General features: G+C 37.9%; 2 protein-coding genes across 2 annotated transcripts in view; one reads left to right on the forward strand and one right to left on the reverse strand.

Moving 5' to 3' along the window:
* The first annotated feature begins 11 nt into the window (after positions 1-11).
* ATP6V1D (ATPase H+ transporting V1 subunit D) lies at positions 12-9875 on the forward strand. The gene is made up of 9 exons (XM_054634946.2): positions 12-192; positions 2585-2702; positions 3823-3902; positions 5239-5306; positions 5975-6019; positions 6445-6548; positions 6935-7001; positions 8275-8353; positions 8992-9875. The coding sequence occupies exons 1-9, from the start codon at positions 152-154 to the stop codon at positions 9131-9133; spliced, it is 744 nt and encodes a 247-aa protein (XP_054490921.1). The 5' UTR covers positions 12-151; the 3' UTR covers positions 9134-9875.
* Positions 9876-10759: 884 nt separating this feature from the next.
* The window catches only part of PALS1 (protein associated with LIN7 1, MAGUK p55 family member), a 54576-nt gene continuing 39180 nt past the window's right edge, over positions 10760-26155 (reverse strand). Inside the window, exons 5-14 of the mRNA XM_054635658.2 lie at positions 25625-25771; positions 24825-24986; positions 21688-21765; positions 20681-20864; positions 19563-19634; positions 19022-19093; positions 18160-18327; positions 17243-17445; positions 15851-15961; positions 10760-13846 (exon numbers count right to left, since the gene is read on the reverse strand). Of these exons, the coding sequence (XP_054491633.1) occupies positions 13670-13846; positions 15851-15961; positions 17243-17445; positions 18160-18327; positions 19022-19093; positions 19563-19634; positions 20681-20864; positions 21688-21765; positions 24825-24986; positions 25625-25771 (1374 nt within the window). The 3' untranslated portion in view covers positions 10760-13669. The remainder of the gene's footprint in view (positions 13847-15850; positions 15962-17242; positions 17446-18159; positions 18328-19021; positions 19094-19562; positions 19635-20680; positions 20865-21687; positions 21766-24824; positions 24987-25624; positions 25772-26155) is intronic.

Raw genomic sequence — 26155 nt, forward strand, 5'->3', positions numbered from 1 at the left:
GCGCGCGGGCACCGCCTCGCGCGGGGGCGGGGCCGAGTCACGTGACGGCGGCGGCGACAGCCGGTCCGGGCCCCGGCGGTGACAGCGGCGAGAGCCCGAGCCGGCCCCGCCGGTGACAGCGGCGACAGCCCCAGCCGGCCCCGCCGCAGCCATGTCGGCCAAGGACCGCATCGAGATCTTCCCCTCGCGGATGTGAGTGTCCGCTGTGACGGGTCGGGATAGCGCCGAGGGGGGAGCGCGGGGCTCCGTGCCGTGCCCGAGGAGGCGGGAGCAGCGGGAGCGGCCGCTCTCGGGCGCTCAGGGCTCCTCATCGGGGCTCGGCCCTCCGAGTCGTTCCGCCGGTTGTGCTGCGCCGTCGAGCAGGGCTCCCCCGGTTCTGTGGCGGAGCCGCTGAGGGCCGCTGATCCTAAACTTCACATTCTGCTTCCAGGCTCCACATCAGCTCTGTCCGTGCTCACAGGGCCGTGGCAGGGCCCCCGGCACCGAGATGCCGGGTGTGATGTTTAAAATCAAGTGATTACGCAAACCTTACTTAAAAAAGAATAATTTTTAGAGTGTACGTGTAGGAAAAATGGACAAACGGAACCACAGCTTCCCCTAACTTTGCAACAGAGGGTACTGCTTCGTGAGAGGTTGGCCATAGAGCGTTAAAAGAAGGAAGTAAATTGTTTCCAATGTAGTGGACAGTCAGGTAATTTTCCAGCTCCAGACAGCAAACTATTTGTCATGAAATCAGATGTCTCCTGAGAAGGCTTAGAAAGCTGCCAACATTGGAACTAACACAAACAATTGAATAAATTGCTGTTTTAATAACACTGTTTAGTTTGTCTTTGGAACCCTCCAGGACAGACAAGACTTTGCTTAAGGTGAAAGGCTGTTTTAAATCTTCTTGCATAAAACTGGGTTGCCTGCACATAATCTTTATAATAAAAAGGATGCCTTGAAGGACAGAAAACCTCAAATATAAAATAATAATTATTCACTCTGTATGAGCTCAAGACATATAAAGTAACAGTTTATATGGAAAGATTAATACATTACATGGTAAATGTTCTGTTTTGAAATTTAGTTTGGAAATAAACTATTGCATACACAGTAATGAATTGCTGCAGACACTAAGTCATCTGGTCTCACTCCTGCTCTTTGGTAGTGCTTTTTTCGGTTCAGTTTAGGTGTGCAAGGAGAGGGCACTTCAATCACTTTTGAAAGGTATCTGGTTTTGTGAGGTGATGTGTCACTGTGGCGTGAGGGTGGTCAAGTACAATGTTCACAAGGCTATTTTCAAACAAGGTGACAGACAATAATGTGGGTGCTGTTCCCAAAGGAATGTAAGTTAGAATGGCAAAATAAAGATGTCCTGTGTCTGCAACAATTAATTTTCTTAACTGACAGAAGAGGATTTCACAAGGTTTACTTTTTATGTTGGTTTGAGGGTTTTTTTGTTGTTATAAAGTGGCTTGCTGGTATCAGTCTCTTCTGTGCTGGAACTCTTCAATTCCAGAAGCTGCTCGGTTTCCTTGAGAGTAAACAAGACTTAGTTTATTGCACTCTCAGAGCCAGTGAGATCTTGCTTGAACTAGCAGGCCAGCCAGTCTCTGGCAGGTGGTGAACAGAGCAGACAAGTCAGTCCAAGGTGATGACAGGCACCTGCTTGTTGGGAAAGTAAAGTTGCCTTTTTACTCTCTGATTTTTTTTAAAATCATAAACATTCATAAAGTATTCATGGTTTTCAGTTATACATATTTGGTAGATGTTAATGGAGCTATTCTCATCACATGTCAGTTGATGTGGCCAGTAATGGATTCCACTGTGTAGATAGAATCTTAATTATACTTACTTTTTCCAAGGTCAGAGAGGAAGTGTGTAAGAACTTGGCTTAAGTGGTGTCCTTTGTGCACAGTGGCTGCATGTAGAAAGTAGTACAGTTCCTAATTTCATACAAGAAACCTGTAAGTGTGCTACTGGATGTAAAGGTGAAAGCTACAACTAACTCACTAATATCCCATTTAAATTGTTGCTGCTTTTGATTGTCTTCGATAGCTTGTAAATCTCCCATGCAGCATATGAAGCTAAGGGAAACCAGAATGTACAACTGCTGCATCTTCTTGCTCTGTAAAATCAGAACATGGCATCAACTGTTATGATCTCATGAAGAATTTGCTTTGTCTGATTTTGAGAAGATGACATGGCAGTAAAAGAACTGAAAAGCAATACCAGTGTCACAGTGACAGCAGATATTTGGAGTAGCTTGATTTCTGGTACTTCTAAGTCATGAAGAAAAATGAAAACTCTTATTTCCTATTGTAGAAGCACTGAAAGATGTCTTGTCAATTTTCCTTGAGCTTTGATTTCACAGATAATAACCTTGTAGTTTTCATTGGTGATGGAGATAAATATAAATTCCCTTGATTTTAAATCGGAATCTAAAATTCTGTCCTGAAGTGTCCATCTTGTTTTACTGCAATGGTGTTTCATGGTTGCTTCATCATTTCAGTCATATGCACGTCAGAAAACGTCACATAAGTTTTTTCCTAATCCCTTCAGATGATGCAGGATGTTTTTTCTTTTTTCCTCTGCTTACTAGGGCTCAGACCATCATGAAGGCTCGTTTGAAAGGAGCCCAAACAGGTCGTAACCTCCTGAAGAAAAAATCTGATGCTTTGACGCTTCGATTCAGGCAGATCCTTAAGAAAATTATTGAGGTAGGTAGATTAGAATTTTCCTTTGTTTGGCTCACTTTACTGTTCTGTCTGTTGTGCATTCCTGTTCTCCTAACTTCATTAGATAAGGCTGGAATATAGGATGACTTTCTGGCTAATCTGTTTTTTGTAAGTGAGACTACTGAGCAGAATTCTTGTTTTTTGGCTGCAATGATACAGAAACTTGGAAGAGTTAATATTCTACACCTCTTTCCAGACAGTTTTAGCCTCTGCTTTCTTTTGTGTCCCAAGTTCCCTATCATGATGCTGCCAAATACTTTAGGATTGGTGTTAAAATGTTCTGTAGTCCCATTTTTATTGCTTTATCTGGCTTGAGGGGATACTGCACATCTATAATGTTTCCTGCATGACTAGGTACACTAGCAAGCAGAAGTTCTGTTCAGATGGGACTTGTTCCTTTAGGAAGAAACAGAGAGTCCCGCTTCTTCCTTTGTAACAAGGATGACAAATCTGAGATAGTCAGTAGAAAATCTGAGATAGTCAGTAGTGCCTACTATGTGTTGTTCTGCTCTGCCATATCAGACAGATTTAGTTGTACTGTTTTAGTTGCAGCCGGTGCAGTGTCCATGGTTAGCAGTGGTCCTTTGTTGCCACGCTGTAGACAAGCTCTCATCATCTGTCATTGCTTCCTGTACATTGTCTAACACACACAGGCTGGTGTTTCTCAATAGTTTTTAGCTACAAGGGCTACAAAGCTGTAAAAATTGGGAAAAAAACAGAGTGGGAGGAGAGTGCAGCTTCACAAAGCTGTAAACATTTGTATGTTGAAAACCAACTTCAGCTGTCTCATAGTATTCCATACAATGTGAAACAAATATTTTCCTACTGAGCCACTTTATTGTTGTTATTTAACCGCCATGTAATAGAATTTCCTGATTAAGACAGATCTTTTGCTTTTTCTGTGAGTTCTACAATGTGAAACAGCTGAATTTTTTTTTTTTTGCCAGTCACCTGAGAATTACAATTTCCAGTTTGAGAGTAAGCTATGCATATAGGACTTTCTCACTCTCTTCAATTTCTTCTCCTTATGCTGCTAGTTATTTATCCTGGAAAAGGAGTAACAATGTGCCTTGTATTTGCTGCCTTTTTTTTTTGTTAACAGACTAAGATGCTGATGGGTGAGGTGATGAGAGAAGCTGCCTTTTCACTTGCTGAGGCAAAGTTCACAGCAGGAGATTTCAGGTGAGGATTGCTGGGCTTCCATGAGCATATCCTACCTATGGGAAAGAGCTATCAACAAATTATTATTTTCTCTTTTGGAAAAAAAGGTAAATTCTTAAAGGCACCTAAAAAAAGATGACAGTGGAGGGGATGAACGAAATTCTGTTACGTAAAGGCAGGAGAGAGAGAACTTGCACGACGAAAACTCTGTTGGAAGCTAAACCAAGTGGAAACATTACCAAAATTTTTTGTCCTTGGTTTGAGAAGGTGTTGCTTTTTGCGGCTTGGAATCAAAAATGTAGGGAAGCAAGAATTTATATCAGAGTATTGGACAACTTGTTAATTTGGTCTTTCTTGAGAATTTGAGGGATAGATGTAATGTGTGCTCTTTTCTGCCAGTAAGTCACACAGTGATTTTACTAGTTGTTCTTATCTCCTACCTTGTTGACCTTTATCTCACTAGGGATAGAGAGGGCTGTATGCAAGAGGGGAAACAAATCCTTTTCTTCCAGCAGGATGCTTTAATTGTATTTTAATAAATTACAGTTTTGTCTAGGGTGTTTGTGTAATTCATTCAGGTGTGCATGCGGAAGGGTTGAAGATTCATCTGATGGTACTTCCAACTAATGGGGAAGAGCCAAGTGATCAGACACAGTAGTAATCTGCATGCTGCTGAAGAAAAGTCTTTTTGCCCTTTCATTTGGATATAGTGCTGTTTCCTGTCCTAACTAGTCACTGTGTTTAGCCATAAACAAGTCAGATTCCACCCTGTAAGTAAACTGGACTTCAGCAGAGAAGTTAGCTGTAGTGACCTGTTCTTGGAAGACCTTAAGTTACTTTGGAATGCTTCAAGATGAATTGTGGTACAAGTCCAAGTTTGTTAATATGGTAGTGGGTGAATAATCTCATTAATGAAAGAGCAAATACTTAGAAAGAGCAAATACTTAGAAACTAAAATGAACAAAATGTTGTGGCTTTGGTTTGCATTTAAATCCTTGAAATTTCTTCTCTTTCATTGTGAAAGAAATCTTACAGGTCGATTAGACTCAATGGTATTAAAATAATTTGCCAGATAACTGGCTAGTTTTTTAGCTATGCTTTGTAAATTTGGTCTAAGACATTTTTAAAGTTATATTTCATACACTCTGCATCTTTTCCAAACTTTGCTGGAAACCTGTTTCTTTCAAAGCTTCTGTGTTACCTTTGAAGACTTTGCAATGAATTGCAAGGAGAACTGAGCTGACAACACTTTCCAGGTCCTTGCAGCTATTTGATAACTGATTCATCTTGTATATAATGATGAGTTAATGAACCACTTCAATTTTCCTGATCAGGATCTGTGTTTTCTTCCTTACAGCACCACTGTGATCCAAAATGTGAACAAAGCGCAAGTCAAGATCAGAGCTAAAAAAGACAATGTAGCAGGTGACTCCTTTCCAGGCCATGAGTACTTCAACTCATAAGGGAATTGTGGGAGGAGACTTGGAAATAGGCAGGAATGTATCCAAACACTGTCTCATTTTTTTCTTACCTATCTGTAGGAACAATTGTAATTTGTTGTTTTTTCACATACAGCTTATGATTTTTATATTTGGTTACTTACCTTTCATAAAATAAAATGAATGTGTGTAAACTGCAGGCCAATTTCTGAATTTCTGGACAAAGTATAACTTCCATAGAGCTTTACTGGAAAACAGATCAGGAGTTAAGCCCCAAAGTTAAATAAGTTTCAAGCAATTGTCTATCCACACAATTGTCTATAAAGAAAACAAGACAGATAAATCAGGATTGAATGATTGAAATATTCCTTAAGCAAAGAGAACATAGTACTAAACATAATAAAACAGAATGAACCAGAATACTTCCCTGAATTTTTCATGGGTCTTGATCTCTGCAAACTCAACACAATTCTGAAGTTCCATATTAAATGTCAGAACCAGCATGACTTAATTGTTCCAAGCTATGTAGGAATATTTTGTAAACAAAGCTTCTGCCATTACATAATCAGAAGCAAATGGGGTAAAAGTGAGCTGTACTTCATAAATCTGTAACCCTTCATGTCTCTTACATGCATTTTTCTTCGTTCTCTTCAGGTGTAACCTTGCCAGTTTTTGAGCATTACCAGGAAGGAGGGGACAGTAAGTACACCCAAGTGTTTTCTGTTTTTATGTACTTACAGCCATTCCATGCTCACACAGAAATACTGTCATGTCTTAATGGTAAGTCAGTTTACATCACAGGCATAGGGGTACTTACCTCCTTTGATGTTTTGCCTGCTCCTGTGACATGGAGGGATTATTAGGAACTTCTAAAAGATTCTGCTTTCGATAATCAGTGAGTTCTTCAGGTGAGGAGAAGACTTGTATTTCCAGATTTTGAGACTTCTAAGTGTTACTAGAGACATGTACAACATAAACCACTAAAAAGACAATTTGTTAATGGGCAAAGGCTTTAGCTTCTCACTTGATAAGCTCTTTATATCCCTATAGTGTGTAAAGTATTAATTTTTATCTAGTAAGGAAACACTATAAGTGCAATAGTAACAATTTTTGGTTTTTTTCAGGCTATGAGCTGACTGGCTTGGCCAGAGGTGGAGAACAGCTGGCTAAGCTGAAGAGGAACTATGCCAAAGCTGTGGAGCTGCTTGTGGAACTGGCCTCGTTACAGGTTGGTGAGAGTTAAAAAAGAACAGATCATTGGTTTCTCACTTTTCTAAAATGAAAGTATCATCTCTCAGTAGTTGTAGCTTAATATAGTCCCAGTGCTGTATAAAGTCGCAAACCTTTTTTAGCCATATTACTGCTTCAGAGAAATCCTTGTTCTTTAATGCTCAGAAGAAACTTTTTGGGAGAGTTGGTATTTGTAACTGCTAATGTGCAGTATTCAGCATGCTAGTGACATTAGTAGAAAACATTCTACTTCTATCAAGAACATAGTTTTTAAAGCTACATTATAGACTTGGCTTTCAAGCGCTCTTTGGTTTTGTGTACAGAACTGATGGAAATGTTGAATTTGTCTTGTTATATATTAACTATTTAATCCCATTCCATCAGACATCCTTTATTACTTTGGATGAAGCCATTAAAATAACGAACAGACGTGTGAATGCAATTGAACATGGTGAGTATTTTTCCATTTGGGATGCGTAACATTTTCTGTTTCTATGTAAGCTGAGGAGCAGGGCCAATGAAGCCATTCTTTCTTGTTAGAATTGCTCACCAGTTCAAGAATGCTTTCTAAAAAGCATTACAATTATGCATATTGCAAGAAAGAAAAAAATTAAAAGCCCAGTGGAATGGACTGGAGGACACAGAGATAAATGAATAGGGAAACATGAGAAAGTAATCAGGAAATTGTATTAAGAACCTACAGGACAAAAGTTTTACAAATATTCTGCAGTCCCTGCTAGTGACTTTGACTTAACTGGTGAAGCCTGTTGACTAGAAGCAAAAGATATGATGTTTCTATGTGTTAAGATGTTCCAATAGCTAGCATAATAAACTTCAAACAACTAAAATATAGTTAAATCACTCTAATGAACTTTGAAACTGTAATGGTGGTGCCCAGTGGAGAGGCTGGTGACTTCTTCATTTTGGATGGAACAGTCCTTATGTCAATAACCTGGTATTTTTCTTTGATCTGAATTCTTTGTTCTTCATGTTCTTGTTTGTAAATTTGTTTCTTGCCATTTCTTAAGTACTGTTACAATCACAACATTGGCTGTGCTTCCTTTTGCCGCAGTGTCCAGAGTGCTTTGCTTTGACTGTTTCAAGTTGCTTTCTAAATTTTGATGTCCTGGATTTAATAACTTTTGCATGTATACAGTAATGTATTTCAGTCCATGTTTCCAAATCATCCTTTTCAGCAGTTTTTCATAGACTGGTTTCTTTGAACATACAGGCCTTAACTGCTGCTTATCACTGAGAATATGACTTAGAAAAAGTTTCCTCTGCAGCCTTCCAAATAATTTTGGTAGTGCTGGTAACAGGTTTCTTCTTTCAACAAATGATTCTGATACAGAGCTTGTGCAGTTGGTGTTAAACCTGTATTTAGTGTCTTACCTTTTGTTTTGTGATTGTGTTGTATTTGAGTATGTGTTTTCATGATAGCCTTTTTAAATGGATAATTCTGAGTAAAGGTGGTATACTGAAGTTTCTGAAACAATGGAAGAATGATGGAAGAACATAGTTTTAATTCAAATTTGGCTGCTTGTCAGGAGTTTTTTATATTTTGTGTACTTGTCCATCAGGAAATAGTATGATCTTCCATGAAAGACAAAGATTTCCCCTAGCCAAAAGAATTACTAGATTGACATCAAACAACATCTGTGCAATACATTAGATACTTCCTGGCTAATATAACAGCAGTCCCACCTTCCTTATATTTTTTTTAGTGATTATTCCCAGGATCGAGCGTACTCTTTCTTATATCATCACAGAACTGGATGAACGAGAACGAGAGGAATTCTACAGGTAAAAGTCTAGTCAAAAGACTAGAATGGTCTCTTCCTAACATAGACCATTCCTCAGAAGGGAGTTAAGAGAACTGTTCACCAAATGTGGAAGCAAGCATTGTTAAACGTGACCTCATTGTTACTGCACATGGAGTTTCCAGAGCTAGGCACTCACCAATTACTTGTCTGAAAGTTATAAATGAATCCCTTCCATTAATTTGTACATAGCTGTCATTGTTCTTCCAGAGGGAATGATGTGATACAGTACCCTGAGGTATTCTGCTTTAACAACACCTTTGCCAATACAGTCAATGTTCTGGGCCACCTGAAACAAAAATGTAAAATCTGAAATGAATGAAAGAGGAATGAACTTGATGAAATACAAGCAGGATAGTATAATGCAGTGTTTAGGGTCAAGAATATAATTTATAGTTTGGTTAAGTTTTCCAATTGCAGCAGCTAGCAATAAAAACCTTTTATTTTTGCCATTTTGCCAAATTTGGTATTTGTTAGAGAATTTTCATTTCCTGTGGAACTTTTCCAGGTAGCTTTATCAAGTTCAAGTTGCATGGTATAGCTACTAACCTGTTGTATGAAAACATTTTTCATGTTGTATGAAAATTTGCTTCACAGATAAAGCTGCATTTCTCTTCACAGGCTTAAAAAGATCCAGGAAAAGAAAAAAGTCTTGAAAGAAAAGTCTGATCAAGAACGGGAGCTGCGGAGGGCTGCTGGTGAGGAAAGTGAGCCAGCCAATCTCTTAGCAGAAGAGAAGGATGAAGACCTCCTCTTTGAGTAACCCTGCACAGTTGCTGGGAGCAGGGGACCCAAAATACAGAATGTCCAGTTGCAATATAATTCAAGACATGTTGCCTCCAAGATACTTATGTGGCTTCTCATTTGGTGTCCAAGTCTTGAGTTGAATGGATTGTGGATTTCTCCTGGGAGATTAGAAATCTGGGAATTTGACTACAGCATAGGAGGGAAGGCAGAAATGGGTCAGATGCTTTACTATAAGGAAAGCCTTCTAGTCCATGTTCAGCCTGTTTGTTCTTAGTAGGAATGACTGTTGATAGCTGTATTTTTTTTTTTTTTTTTGAAGGATGGTTCTGGATTTGCCTAATAAGATTCATTCATCTAATTGCTCCCCTTCCTAGTACAAGCAGAGAAAAATGGTACTTAGGGAGGAAGATGCATATGATGTTCTTTGCTGCTGAACCAGTAATGTTCAAGTTGCTTAGATCCAGTATTGGCACAGCTGAAGTCAAATCCCTGTAAAGGAAACTCTAGTTTTCTAACCTGTTGATGAAATCCACAGTCTTCTGTGATATATTTTTCTTGCACGATTGTTACCATTGGCCTAAAATATCTACGGTTTTAATTAGAGGTTCTGCCAACTTGTGTACTGTCTGTGCTAGAAACAAGTGTAAATTTTAACTGCTAAAATACCTGGTGTCTGGCTTGAGTTGCTAGAAGATGAATCTTAAAAGCTTGTTGTGTTGATTTCAAAATAAAACCTCTGCTTCATCCTTTCTCCCTGACATGGAAACCACACTGCATACATCTCTTACAGTCTGTGCCCACATTTCGTGATCTTTAGTGCTTTAAATAAGTAACTGTGGAGAAGTGGCTCCCTCCTGCCAAAAGCACATAGAAAAAATCATCTAACTACATGTTGCTGCAAATCTTCATTGCTTCAGTAGGCTGGCAAGCAAAGCAGGGTTGAATGCACCGCAGTCCATCCTTCCTGCAATTCTCAAGTCCAAGGTTGATGAGTGGAGTCCAGGAGAGTGGCTGACCAGCAGGCTGTCACTAAAACCTGCTCAGTTTGAAGAGCTGTTTTCCTAAAGACAGAAGCACAGAATCATTTAGGTTGTAAAAGACCTCGAAGATCACCGAGTCCAACCTTTGACCAGTCACCACCTTGTCAGTCCACAGCCATGTCCAGTCATTCCTTGAACACATTGGTTGTGTTCTTTTTCTTGAAGGCACTGGTTTGCAATCAGCAAACTGAACACATGCCCCAGAACTAAGACTGGGTCATAGTTTCCAGTACTAAAAGTCTAGTCTATTCAAGGTAAGCATCTTGTTTTAAACACGACACTTAACTGCAGATACAGGGTAACTGCAAGGAATAAATGAACACCTTTAAAAATAATTTTAGACTTGTGTGAATAATAAGGCCATTTCTTTTCTCTTGTGTAGCTGTAGACAGCACAGCTAAATGGTAGGTCCATAGTCTGTTGTAAGATACAGATCCAGCTTGAAAGAGACACTGGAGCTCTGCAGACCTGTTTTCTCTCCCACAGGATGGATGGTGTCAGAAGGTACACAGAACATCCTGCAGGGCACTGATGGGTCACAGCATGTTTCACACATTCAGCAAAGTGGCAAAAAGAAGACTCTCAAGATCCACTACAGGAAGTAAAATTGTACAGTGATTTATTTTAAATCTAGAAATATGTTACATTTTTACATTAGTGTGCAGTTCGTGATGTCTCAAAATAGAGAGTGCAGATATATGTAAAAAAGTAAAATATGGGGCTAACCACAGGTCTCAGTAAAGTTACCTTAATTATTTAAGGCATGGAACCCCCCATCTAATATTTTTAAAAGTCACATTTAATTACATTCAAAAATTCTTTATGCAATTCATTTAACATTTATTTGAATTAAATCAGGACTGGTAAAAATGCAAATACCCTCATTTCAGTCTGATACAGCTCACAACAAAGCCTGGGATAAGGCTGAAGAGTTCTACCAGTGATGTCTATGTATTTTCTGTTATTCTTGAGGGAACTAGCACACATTCTTCATTAAACAAGACAGAATGATTTTTTACACAAGGTAGTTCCAGATCCAAGCTGGCAGCAGATGGACAGCCAGGTACATATTTCAGTGCTGCTCAAGCTCTTCCTTTCAGCAGGAGGGAGACAAAGCTAACACTGGTTAAAAGCTATCATAGCACCTCTCTATGGATGTCAGTGAGTTCTGGGTGCCTCAGGAATTAGGAGAGTAGAACTCAACTTTAAGCAATATGCTTTAAGTCTACATTCAGAAGCTCATTTGTATAAAAACAGATTCTGTACACCATTTCAGAAAAACTGGGGAGACAAACATGAATGAAATAACATGAATGGCATGATTTGCTGAGACTGATGCTGCCTATAAACACTGAATACCTAAGGGGGTTCAGCAGCCACCTTGAGCTGATTGTGACTGGCAGAATTTTGGCAGCACCTACACAGCTGAGCTAGGTTAACCTTACTCAACATGTTTTACTGCTTTCCACCTTGTCCAGAAACATTCAATACCCAAAAGCCTAATGCATTTACAATAATCTTTCTTTAAAAAGGGTAGAATCAATACAGTTTTTCCAATACACCTGAACACTGTTGTTGTCATAAGCTATGGATGAAACTGAGAACATGCCTGCAATGTGAGGCAAAAAGCCACAATTTTGAATATCCAGCCCTTAGGCCAACAGTAGCACAGTATTTTCTAATGCTGACTTGAACTAAGATACTCAAGTTTCACCCCATTTTCTTTCTGAAGCATCATTACTTATCCCCACTAATAGCTTAATTGCTTTTCAGCCCTATATATTAATTAAACCAACAAATAATTTCGCTTTCTAGCAAGACAGGAATGCACTCTATACTTCAATTTTTCAACATAAAAGAGTACTGATTATTAGTTCAGTACCTAGGACAGTTATCTGATAATTTCTTTATATCTGCTCTATACTTTCAGCTCTTTAACTATGGGTGTGAATTTGTTCTACTAACATTTTAAGAAAGAATATATGCAAGACAGAATGGAAAACAGTAACTGCTTTTTTATCCTTCAACATTAGACAGGATTGACTTACACATTGACATAATTCCAGTGTTTTACCTGTAGGAACAAAGGAACTCTATGGCTAAAAGAGATATTCACAGTTAAGGTTCTTTGTGCTACCCAAACCAGCCAAGATACTACTACTCATTTAGTGTCAGTAACAACAGCCCCACTGCAGATGCACAACCACAGTAGTTAAACCTCCACAGCCAGAATCATCTGAGGATGCAGAGATGTTCCCACCTGCTTTGCAGAATGCATCAGGATACAGACCTTACCTTTTGTTCCCTTATTTCAAGTTTTTTGTTTTAACCATTAAAAATATTCCCCGTTCTTGTGACTTCTCAGTCAGTTACCAGTGTTTTACACATATTTTCACTGCAGAACTGAGCAAATGCAGGGCAATCAGTTGGCTAGTGAATTACAATACTCATAACACAGTAGCTACATTCAGCTATTTTAATTCCAGTTAGTTGTCCATTAGTCCAACAGCCACAACATGAACCATTTGCAGAGATTAAAAAACCCCACTGTCTTCCAATGTTCAGCACATCAGTCTGTATTAGTCAGTATTCTGTTATAAAACATGAGAATTTTAGTTGACTTTCAAGCAGCATGTCTTATAACTATATATTTTCACAAAAATATAACCTCTGCCTTTCTGTCTCTACAAGTCTGTGAAAAACAGCGGCTCCAATCAGTCGGTATGTTTTAAAGAAAATACCGTAAAAATATCACATCTAAAAGTTCAATATAATAGTCATATTTGATTGGACCTAAAAGTACTGTGCAGTCAAATCTGATTTTAAAAGTTTGACTAAAAAGACACAAGGATCGAAATATTTACATTATACACATTTTTCAATACAGTGCTATTAGAAAGTGGAATGTTTGAGAATTAAAATATTAACTCAAGCCTCACAGGGCAGCTCCAGACCAGAGCAGCATCTTCATTCTGTGTATTTTTTGAACAGGAGAGGTTTCTCATTGACATTTTTCATGTGTAGATTATTCCTCTGCCCAATCATCTGTAGAATTACGCTCCTGAACTAGCATCATGTCCCACAAACTCATTAAGTTAAGTGTTAAATAACATTCATATTTATAACTATGTGACAGCATGGACTATATATATACATATACACACAAACACACTTAAAATCTTTGTCCTAAGGGTGATCCTAAGTTAAAAAAGTGGATTTATGTATAAAAGTAGTTGCTAGAAAAAAAATCTATGTAAAGCTTTAGAATTTAGTACTGATATGGTCTCCATTTCTAGACCACAGAGAAAGAAAACCTGGACAATCTTTAGATCAGTTAAACTGGCTCACAAGCTGGTCAGCGTATTTTTCAGTAATACGCAATTTCACTGGCAAAGGATGCTGCCACTGAGGTCTAGAGCTCACATGCACTTGTACTAGAATTGGGCAGACCTACACATGATCTGCCTGGAAAGGTAACTAGATTGAAGTCCTTTTGTCCCTTGGAACTGCTCTCATCGTAGCCAGGTGGAGGGCACCCACTGGGGTTCTGTGTCGAGCTTATTTATTAACCGAAGTAACTCTTGATATGCCTTATCAAGATCAGAATTCACAATTGCTGTATCAAAGTAGTGGCCATTGTTCTGTTCCATCTCCCTTGTCTTCTCTATGATTTCTCTCAGCTCTTCTGGCTGCAATCAGAAACAGAGAGTTAGTGTAGGTGTGTAAGCCTCTTCCCCACAGTAACAGCAGGGAATGGGAACAAATCCATTTCTTTACACAAACACTCCTGGTGTTGCTATTGGCTTTTGAAAAGTTTACAGGAACACTCAACCATGATCCATATTTGAAAGCTAAGGGCATTCAAGACAATCCTGACCGATTGGCTATGAGTGGCAAAGAGTAAATAACTGGCCAGGCTAAAGAAAATGGGGAAGATTAGCACTGCTCATTGCACAACACTGATCTCATCACTGAGGGAGACTGGACCCGTGCAGAACAAGGCAGCATTCTGCTGGGCACCACCAACACCTAACAGCCAAAGGAGACAGCTGACACTGGTGACACTGTTCAATACACAGCAGTGAGAGCCACACATTTAGGTTCACCAAATCACCATAACATCAGGTGAATAACATTGCAGAAATATGGAAAACACCACTTGGGAGCTAGAAGGGCATATGTTAAAAGCAAGATTATTGCAGTGTAGATAAATGATATAAAGGCAGAAGTAGAAATGTTTTGATTTCAGAATTTTTCTTACACTTAGATTCTAAAAGTGTGTTTATTTTTCTCAACTTATTTTTGGATTGTGTGAAGAAATATTCAGGTTTAATTTTTGAGATAATATTCTAGGGAGGGTATTTCAAAAGGAACTTCAGGCCTTCAGGATTTTTTTTTTAGTCATTACACACTCTGAATAAAATCAGAGCAACATTGGAGCATACATGCAAGAAATACCCTTTTCTTTATCAGGAAAGGGATTTAACTTGGTAGCATGTACCCAAATGAAATAAATACAACCCCAATACAATTAATCAGAAAGAAAATAGGCACAGTGTAACACCAAAAAATGCACCCCTTTTTATTGCAAATGGATTCCTTGAATATTGCAACAAAAATCCAGAACATAAGATGCAATATTTATATAAAATAAAGTTTTCTTCATGGCATAAACATGAAGGAAGAAACACCCATTTAAAGACTATGATTATATTTGACGCAGGGGAGGAAAGGAAAAAAAGGAAATTTCTTCTGTTTCAACACTTGGACTTTAATGGACTTTTAAATCTTGCACACAAGTAATAAATCACCCTTGCATCAAACAAGGAGAGCAAAACAACACAGCCATAGAACACAGTGAGTTATAATTCCTGAGCAACAGCCATGTCAGGAATAACTGCGAGTTATCTTGGGAAGATTGTTTTCCCTTAGTATGAACTGCATTATGCTCAATTAGTACTTTGAAGATACTGTGGTGGCAAAGGGCACTTGCCAATCACTACAGGGTAGATTTCAATTAAAAAGGTGATGATGAACCTATTCCACTGCCTGAGCAATAAGCACTTGGTATATCATAGCCTGGTAAGGAACTTTTCTAAGCTTTCGGATGTCCTGGCTTATTTGGCTTTCAAGTCCATTCTGCAGAACTAACTTCTGAGAAATTAAATAATCTCATAAGCTCAGATCTTCGACATGACTGGTTAAAAATGAAGAGTGATCCCACAAGATCAAGAATTAAAATAATTTTAGCTGAAGACTTTTGGATTTTCAAGTAAATGCTCTTCCAAAGGCAGGTACATTCTGAAATGAAAACCAGTAATCCTTTGCTCCGTTAGAATTACTCCCAGGTTTACCTGAGGACAAAACTGAGTTTTCCACAGTTTTGAAATGAAAGGTCATGTTTTTGTACCCAAATGCAGGGACCCCAATGCAGACACTGTACCCCAGGATTACTGAATTAGCAGTGCATTCCCTTGTCTAATACCTCTCACATCCCTTTATGCAAGAGCATCCTGAATGAACCCTTCCCTTAGCATTGTCTGCCTACCAACCTGGAGTACACCTACACTGGTTCACTGCAGTGCTAACTGCCAGTACCATCACCGTGACCCCATCCCAAGGAAGGGGATTTATGTGCATTTATTTGTTCACCAAACCCAGCACGGTTTCAGAAGAAGTGTAAGACACCTTACCTTAGGATTTTTCCCTTCTTTGGCCAATAAAGCACGTAGTCGTTCTTGTGAAGGTGGTGCAACAAATATAATATATGGCTTCAAATCAGAGTTACGTAGTGTTTTCAGTGACTGCAAAAACAGGTTGACATATTTAACAGTTTCACCCAGGAAAAGGGCATTTATTGATGCACTATTCACATGCTATAATAGACAATACACTCTTCAAACACAACAACTGTACAATATATTAACAGCAACAGAATTAACTGTAACAGCATTCAGAGTTCAGACACCATTTCCTACGGAATTTATATTCCAACATTTTTCAGCTTCATGAAACTGAAATATTTACTTTTGTTCAAGAATATTCTTCATAACTGAACTGAAGGAACAGATCTTTTGGTATCCAAAAACAATAAAAAGGTTAGCTATATTGAACTAGCTGTTGTACAATTCTAAGAAAAGGTATCAGCTTTGAACAGGGAGAAGAATCTTTAAGTATTACAGATTACTTGAAAAACTAAAGTTTAACCTTTTCTGTTTTGAAGATTAAAATACAAGACATCAGATGCACTATTACTGTATGTGTAGCATTTTGTTTTGTCAGGTTTGTCTTGGAATAAACAACTTGTCTCGAGATAAATTTTTATAGGCACAGAATCAGCTAAATTTTTAGAGTTATGAATTTTCATCTCATGACATGCTTTGCAATGTCCATGAGCTATGCTCGTAAAGTATCACATGGTCCCAACTGGTGATGACTAGCTGATGACTAACCATAGCTTCAATACTACCCCATCTTACTGATATGGCTGAGTTTTAGGGCATTTTTTGCAGCATCTACAACAGCAGCAGACCTCATACATATCATGTGTATCAGGAAACAGGCTGCATTCCAGGACTCGGCCTCTTACCATGTTTGACTAAATTTCCAAATAGAGGTATGCAAGCATAGTTTTTCTCTTCATAACCAAAAGGTCACAGCTAAATGTTTTTTTCAATACTGTTGATGTGATGTACTTCATTTCTGAGCTGTATTTGGAAACGTGACAAACATTGCTGAAATGCAGTTTCCAAGTATAATCACAAACAATGTCCTCTCCATCTTCAAAAGCCCCAGAGATCACAGAGTAATTGGAAGATGGAGAGACACAAATTTTATTTTAATTAATTTTTAATTTTAGATGGTTTCCAGGTACTTAAAGCTGGTGAAAACTAAGACCCCTATCAACTGCAGCACAGATAAAGATGTGCGTATTTGCAAACAAGGAACTGAATAGAGTCAACTGAGCATCCTGGCATAAACACAAATATGGATCTTGAAAACACACTCATTTTATAAACCAGAGAGACAGATAATTCACAGCAGCTTCTACAATGAAAACATGACAGGAGAGAGCTTTGCCATACCTGGGTATGAAGATTTAAAAGGCAAATCTTGCCCGAGTTGATGACTTGCCGCACGGAGTCAATGCTCGTTCCGTACAGGTTCTTCTCAAACTCCCCATATTCAATGAACTTCCCTGCAGCTATGTCACTCTCAAATGCCTGTCGGGAGATGAAATGATAATCCCTGCCAGCTGCCTCAGTCTCTCGCCTACTACGAGTAGTATCTACAAAAAAGGAATTGAGACAGTGATACATGTATAGAACTGAAAAAAAGAAAGTTTTTTTCTTAGCAGGCATATTGCTTATCATGCAAACACAACCCCCATGCCCTCCCCAGCCCAACACAGGAATTATCCATGAAATCTGTGTATTTTATTTTCTACAATAAATGTCCCTGGTCAAATTAAGTTGTCAAACTTAATTTAGAGGTCTCTTTTACATTAACTAGAGGAAAAAAATAGTAAACTACAAAAATAATAGTTTTAACTGTGCAGTTGTGTTCTGAATGTGAAAACAGCTATTAGTTGTTTTTCAACACATATGTATTGCTAAATGGTTTGTAAACATAATCTAGGGTACATTAGACATTAAAAATACAATATTCACTGAAATACAAGTGGTTTGGGAGGGCACTAAAGCCACCTAAACTTAAATTTATGCAGGACATTTGATTAAAAGTTTCTTGTCCGTTTATACTGGCTTCTTTTTGAACTTCTGTAACTCACTCCAATTATATTCAAACCGATATATAAATGCATGTCTTATAATACCTCTGGAACACTGTGTTTGTAACGCTGGATTTGCATTAACTTCCCTTTTTTCAAGAGCACAATATATGCTGCCCAAACCCCCAAGCTCCCAATGACTATTTCCAACAGAACAGGATTTCCCTGCAGCCCAGGCTTGGAACAAGGGTCCCCATGTGCCGTCACACTCACGGGGCACGGCGGTGGCAAAGCGATCCACTTCATTATTCATCAGCCTCTGCCGCAGCTCGTTCTGCCCGCAGTTCTGGGGGCCAATCAGAACAATGGGACGTTTCCTATTTGCTGGCTGATGGTACAGTGACATTTCCTCGTAGGTCAAAATTTCCTCATTGTCATAATCTTGAGAGAGAACAATAAAACAGTCACAAAGTACTCTACTGCCAGTTTCATGTATTGCCTGTCATGCAGTATCAGATTTCAGACAGTTCCTGAGTCTCTGCCCAGCATCTGAGTCACCAAAGCAACGGAAGCCCAAAGACTATCATGTGCCCAAGTATGATGAGAATTTTTTCCCTTTCTTGCAGGGAAAAAAAAAAAATTCCACTTATTACTCTTCATTACTCTTCATATAACTAGTAGCACAAACCTAAGAAACAACTTGTTTTTGCAGAAAAAACAATAATTTCTAGTACAAGAATAACACTTTATAGCCAAAGGCAGCAACTATCATCCCAAAGTACTTTTGTAAGAACATAGCCTATAAAATCTGTCAAGAAAGTTTCCATTTATGAAGTTTAATTGTGCAGAGTGAGATTATATTACAAAGCTGTAATAAATTGGTTCATCATTGTAAAATTATGACTGCTTCTATGCCTAAAAAGTTATCTGTTTTCTTCTCTTATTATCTGATCTTTAATAGACACTACAAATCCTTTCACGTCTTTTACATCTTTCACTAAATGCTACAACACAACATAGCATTGCCCTTACACAGAACTTACTGCTAGCATTTCTAACATCATATCTCGAATTCACTTCACAATCTTTTATAATTGTTTATAATCACATACATCGTGCAAAAGTTGTTCCTTACCATCATTTTTATTTGCGTTGTATAAAACCTTTTTCCGTTTCTTTTTGTTCTTCTTTGCGCACCAGAGTTTTCCTAAACAAAATAAAAATTATGACAATCAAACACCCGTACAACAAAAATCTTCCTATTCTGCCCATGTTTTGGCTGTTTAAAGTGGAGAATTTATTCTGCAGTTTTCAGAAGGCAAAATATCCTTTTATTGATTTCAATCCTTTAGTGTATTAAGCAAATGTCAAGGACTTCAACCAAGTCACAGCAGACGAAGTTCTTTATGAAAAAAGGGGCTTTCCAAATTCTCAACATCATCCTAATTACAGCACACATAGTTGTGAAAAACCCACGTGATTTTTACAACAAAGTGTTAAATTCAGACTTTTATTTACATGAAGAATTTCAAACAATCATCCCGCTTGTATTACAAATAAACAAAAACTACACCAGGAGATTTTTTTACAACTCCACCATGACAAGATTCTGTGTAACACTAATTAACACTGCTACAAAAGATTTTTTTTTTTTACTTGGGAAGCATATATCCCACCTGATTTTTCAGGCTCCTTGTCTTCTTCTATAGTTTGCTTCATTGCTTCTCTTTGTTGCTGAAAACTTTTTCCTTGATGCATTAAAAAAAGCACAAGAGTCATTAACATTTAGAAACCATTTCCATGCTTTTTCATAATGACTTACTAACTTAACTCTTTCCTAATCTTTCACATCTCTGAAGATTCTAGTAGAATGTAACATACAAAAGAAATTTTAAAAGAGAAAGCAAAATTGCTTCAAAACTGATTTATTACTTCAGAAATATATTCATCAAGAGAGACTTGCGGAGTATTTGTTGTATACTAGACAGTTTTGCCTGGAAAAGTGAAAGTACAGGAAAGACTACATTTCCCTACTATGATGATGTAATTTTCTAATTATTTTTGTATGTCAAATGTGTTCTATTTATATTAAATATTTTGAACTTCAATTTAAAATAGATTAGCCAGCATTTAAATCAGTGTTTTTCTCAATTTATTCAAGCATCATAAAGTTACAGTGTGATATTCTATGGAATTTGAAAAGTCTTTTGTTCACCATGTTTAACAAAGCAGCAGGTCTTTATTGAACTAGGCTACAACATATATTGCAATGCAAAAATTATGAACACATTTCAGTGTCTGAAAATCCTGTTATCCAAAGGCCCTCAGCAGTGAGAAAGGAAGTCTGTCACAAGTAACTGAAGCCCTTAGTTAAGCCAAAACATGCTGAAAAGTGACAACAAATAGGTACTGTGTCAAGTGGTTTATTTGGAAAAGGTAGGAAACCTCAGAGCTGTGCCCATCTCCTGAGAGCAAGTGGGCTGCAGTCCCACATCTCTGCTGCAGCCAGCAGAGGGAACTCTGAATCTGCTGAGTCCCCACGGTGGAGGAATAAAGGAAGAGGAGAGTAGCTGCTGAAAGGGGCAGTGAAAGCAGAAGTTTTACTCTGCATTTAACTCCAGACATGGTGATGCCCAGCAGTAGGCTCTGTTGCAAATGGTTCAAAGACACAGATATATTTAAGGCAACAGATGTTTAAGGAGTACACAAGTCTTTGAAAACATGAGTATTGCTCCTGTGTGGCTATAATAACTAACTTGACTGAGCATCAAGCTTTTTCTAGAGCTTTATTTACCAGGGATAAGGCCTGCCAATGGCTGATTATCTTCATCTCCATCTCTGTAAGCCTGCCACCAGTTTGGATCCTCTTGACTGATCACATGGAGTATGTCTCCTTTTTGAAAAGACAGGCCTAACTCTCGGCAGGGGACGTAAGGATCATCAGAGGGATCGTAGTCAAAATGCGCTTTCACGTGTATCTGCAGGAGATCAAATGTTAAAAAAAGGGAAAACACCCCAGTGACTTCTGAAGAATTAAACCTTCTCTTCCTGTGATTGCATTAGAGCTATGATATATAAAAACTCCAAGCTTCTATAAAATGGAAACTTTATCTGGAGGCACTGGAATGGAATCGTTAGGTTAGCAATGGAAAAGACACAGTTGTGCTAGGCTGGACAGAAAGTGTTGAATTTACCATGCAATTTCCTCAGCACTGTAGGAGACAATCCCCCCAGCTACTGATTTAAGTTCTCTGCATTCAAAAATCATCAGAGGTATTGTGATTGCTTAAAGTATCTAATAAATACACAGACTGAAACTCATTTGCTGGACTTAAAGTGAAGTTTCACTTGTAAAGTGTTTTGTCACCAATCATTTAAGTCTGGGCATTCTTTCTTGAAACTGTTAAAGCTATCTTTTCCTCCCAATGCATATTCTCAAGTTTCAACAACCCAAGTTTTTTTAATACAAACATACACATACATACATATACATATATAGACAGACACAAAATACAGAAATTCAAAATAAGAAGCTCAGAACATCAGAACCACAGGAAGTTCTACTTTTACAATTTCTTTCAGAAATGGAGTTAAAATTGTATTAAGAGTTTCAGTTTAAGATCATTAATAATTTTCAACACTTAATTCAGGTGTTAGTCTGATCACAAGTAAAATCAATTTAAATGGCTACGTTTTGGGTTTGTTCTACAATGTAAAGGACCTTCAGAAGAACCTTTTACATACTACTGGTAAAACTAAGTAGGTTTCACCAAGCACACAAACACCTGTAGAGCTACTTACAACTGTCTCCTTCGCAGGGGGTGGCTTGCTCTGCTGACTGGGAATCAATACGAAGGTCAGAGTCCCATGCATGTCAGCCTGAGAGAAAAAAATAGGCTCTTCATATACAGTATCAAAATATGGCTTAAGGTTAAGAATTTTAGTAAATAATACATTTTAGAAAATGCTTTAAAAATTCCCATTAGAAGTTGTTCCTAACCATGCATCATCTGCCCCTTAGCTGGTTTAAAATACAGAGTACAGATAAAGATGCGGTGATTCAGTAAGACTAGAAAGCTAAGTGTTGATACTCAGATTTTAAAAGCCTAGCTTTCTTGAATATAAACTATTTCTATCTGAAATGGAGCAGCTGCTGCTCTGTCAAGCAGAGACGTAGGAGAAACGGATAATTGTTCTGTTCAAACAGAACAATTGTTATTGTTCTGTTCCAAAATACCTACAAATGGGTCTACTGGAATGTAAAAATATATTTTAAAAATTTGATTTTTCTAGAATTGTTTTGATGGAACAGTGCTTTCAAATCTAAACATTTCTAACTATGATTTTATGCTGTTGACATTACTAAAGAATTCAAACCACTGTTTAAAGATTTTGCTAAGATACTCAAATCTTGCATATGTGAAATGTTCAATACCAACATTGTAGTCATCCTTGATAAGAAAGTAGAACATAATAAATGTCTTGTCTTCAACTTCTTTGTTTACATACTTCCACTTGCAGAATGTGTCTGCACACATAAAAAATATCTTGATAAAATGCAAGTGACAACCTGTGACAAGGTCTACAGGTGTTTCACGTCATATACACCATTCTGTGAACCTTAACAAAACAATTTATCCTGTATAAAACAAGAAAATGCACATATCTTAGAAAATTCAGAACTAAGGCTTAAATATAGTAAATGTAACTTGAACAAGTTCCATTGCCAGCAAGAAAGGAAAATTCATTACTTTCAGTCCACAAGGAATGTATATAATCTCACACTGATTATGCAAACAGCCTAGTCTAAAAGTCAGGTGTAGTTTATTATCACTTGAGTAGCAAGTAGTGAGGCAAAACTAAGGAGGGAAGTAATTTCTTCCTCCTGTGCTTGAAGTGTTTTGGGGTGTCTGAAGTATTTCTGAACTTCATTTCCAGATTACAAAATAAAAATGACAACATATAAAGGATTAAAACTATTATTTTAAATTAGTTGCATTAAAAATATATTCTAAAAATCCACAAGCTTGTGTTTATTTTATTTTTAATTTGCAGCAATTGATTTTCTCTTATGCTAATGTATTGTGGCTTTACACCTTTTGTTTTTTAACCCTAGGCTGCAGGAGCTACTCAGGAGCAGAATAAGCTCTCTGAAGAGAACTAAACTGCCAGATTGAACTACCTGTTAATCACCTCCAAAACACTCTTTTCAGGAGTTAGCCAAATATGGCTTTAAAAAAATACAGATGGCAATGGAGACAATCACAAAACATGAAAAAAAAAAAAAGGACATCCAAAGCTTCTCAGAGAATTGTAAGCATCTTTCTAATTGATTTAAAAACAGTAAAACAAAAACCCCCAAACCTCACACATTTCTGCCTCTACTTCCATCTACTTTGATCTCACTGCATGAAATAGATGAAAAATTTTAACAGCAAATTTTAGGAAAAAGTCCAACTGAAGATGGAAATTGTCCATTAAAAACCAGTGTCTAACTGTACCATAAGACAACTTCATCTATGGACATTGCTGTCTACTATTCCTACAATACACAACATACAGCCAAACCTAAGTCTTTGTCCTGATTCTGATTTGTCTCTAGAGCATACATCTACTAAGTAATTTGAAGATTTACTTAATATGTTTCTATCTCTTTTTTCCCCCCCCTACAGTCCCTACTGTGTAAGTCCTAGTTGATATTTCCAATGTTTTGTGCTGAAGTTATAAATTGACCTCTTAAAAAAAAAAAATTATCTGTTTCCACTTTGACAACATGGTCTCGACTGCTGCAATTGGATCAAAGATTCAGAGCTGGGTTCCAGGTGTCTTGGACACTAATCCAAAGCAGGTACCAAGGAAAAGTGTGAAAGAAATGAAATTGGGCAACAGAAAATACTGGCGGTAATTGCCAGCTTTTGACATTTTTCTCACAGGGCCTTTTTGAAAGTGAGTTAATTTACTGATTCCTGATGGATTTTCTTGTCTAGCTGCTTTTAAACTAAAGTATAATTTTGCCATGAATGGTGTAATAGACAAGAAAATGTCTATGCAAGTAAACTGCTAGACAAAAGGGCTTTTACCAGGCATGAAAGAGTAGTAAGTCTAGTCACAAAAAGGTTCCATGTGATAGAATTAGTGGTGGGTTAAGTCTGGCCAGCAACTTAAGCACCAGCCAGGTCGTAACACACTCTCTCTTCCAGCAGGTTGAGGGAGAGAATTGGAAGACCAAATGCAAGAAAAAAACTCATAGGTCAAGGTAAAAACAGTCTAATAAGTGAAGTGGGGAAACCCCAACCCAACAAGTGATGCAAAAGCAATCGCCACCCAGATTTTACTGCTCAGCCTGATGTTACATGGCCATTCACATCACTGTGGTCAATTTGGGTCAGCTGTCCCAGCTGTGTCCCCTACCAACCTCTTGCTCACCCCAGCCAGTTGCAGCCAGCAGACAGAGTGAGAAACAGAGAAGGCCTTGACACTGTGCATGCACTGCTCAGCAACAGCAAAAACACTGGTGCATTATCAAACTGTTTCAGTCTAAAACCAGCACCATATAAACTGCTATGAAGAAAATTACCTACGAACCAGCCACAAATTTATTACTTGTGGACTGAATCAGAGACAAAGATGAAAAATTATGGCTTTTCAGAGCTAAACAAAGTTTTCTTAGAAATCATTAGAAGTAAGTGTGATGCTTCCAGCTTGATGCTTCCACATTTGTAGGCTTCATTTTTGCAGGTAACTGCAATTATACTTGTCAGTATCATCCTATGTGTCAGAAAGAAAACTTGAAATGTACCTCCAGATGTGAACACCAGCTACCAGAATGAAAATACTTCTGAGGCTAAATAAGAGTAAAATGACAAGCAGAGTCAACAGGCTTAAGACTTATGAAATGAGTATTTATTGCAAAGGAAACAAGAAGTGTTCCAACTCACCAGCAAGTCAAAAACTTCATTAACATCTTTTCCACGGATCTCAATACCATTGATCTCCAGAACCTCATCCCCTTCATGCAACAGCCCACTCTTCTCTGCAGCACCTCCTTTGACTATGCGACTGATGATAACAGAATCCATTTCATTGCGAACAGTAGCACCCTGTGTAGCAGAAACACATTCTGAATTTATTACATATATGAAACTCAAAGCCATCTATTGTATATATTCCAAGCACGTGGAAAAACTATGCTGAAAAAGAATGCAAATAACAGCTTGGATGCATACACACAATGCTCCAGTTCAAAAAAAGCGACTGCTTAACTCCTTCAACCTACACTAAAGGCTGAACAATTTAATTGCTCTACACCATAAGATTCATAATTTTTTTATAAACATAGTCCTAAGAAAACACTTATTTGAAAGATGCAAATAGCAGATGATCACTGCTAAAGAAACTCCAAAACCAGAAACCAGCCAACCAAAAAAACCTACACCTGGTTGGCACAAGGTTTTAAGCTCCCTTGCAGCAAGCTTGAGATAGTGACTCTTGCCAAGAAGATCTGTCCAAACCCAAGCTGATAGAAGTTGTACAGATTTTACATGGTAGTATGGCTACTGCCCAATTCAAATTAAACACAAGTTTACTGTCTATGACTGTTTCTCATTTTGGAGGGAGGGAGAGTGTTTACAAGTTAAACACTACCTTGGCATTGGAATTCCTAACATTTCATAGCAATCTGGAAAGGACAAAAAGGGTTACTTCCTCTACATGCAACTGAGTAAGCACCAGTACTTACCAAGGGAATATCCCGAGCTTTCTCAATGCGAACTATTTTAACCGTCTCTCCTCCATACATGCCAACATTCTCATAAATCTTTTCATCTGTCATAGGCTCTGGTTGCATTTCTTGTTCTGCAACCTTATCATGAGCCAGTAGAAGTGCCTAGTGTTAAACAAAATCAGCTCAGTTACAGAAAATATCACACTTGATATGCATACAAAACAGCAGATGAAATTCTGCAATTTCAACAGTCTCTGCAGGTTATAGAACTTTGAAAACTGACTCAAACAATAAAAAAAATCATTTATCACAGCTACATAGAACCTATTTTTTTTCAGAACTTTCAGAATAGAAAATAACATAAAAGCAATTTTGAACACAACTGTGACTGTACTTCTATGTCATCTGTAGTAAACCAATGTCTCGTTTTTTAGTATGTATGTGTCTGCAGACTCAGATTAAGTTTTGCAGAGAAAACTACTTTTACATCACCACCCCAGGACAAAATTTCCATTATGCACCTTAAGGTAAGCATGGAACAACTGC

Source organism: Agelaius phoeniceus, chromosome 6, assembly GCF_051311805.1.
Source record: "Agelaius phoeniceus isolate bAgePho1 chromosome 6, bAgePho1.hap1, whole genome shotgun sequence".
NCBI classification, from domain to species: domain Eukaryota; kingdom Metazoa; phylum Chordata; class Aves; order Passeriformes; family Icteridae; genus Agelaius; species Agelaius phoeniceus.

What these genes read in the sequence shown, in the direction of transcription:
- ATP6V1D (XM_054634946.2), top strand. Translation starts at nt 152, where the DNA reads ATGTCGGCCAAGGACCGCATCGAGATCTTCCCCTCGCGGAT. An exon ending in TTCACAGCAGGAGATTTCAG is followed by an intron (nt 3,903 to 5,238) that starts GTGAGGATTGCT and finishes TCTTCCTTACAG; the next exon opens with CACCACTGTGATCCAAAATG. An exon ending in TTACCAGGAAGGAGGGGACA is followed by an intron (nt 6,020 to 6,444) that starts GTAAGTACACCC and finishes GGTTTTTTTCAG; the next exon opens with GCTATGAGCTGACTGGCTTG.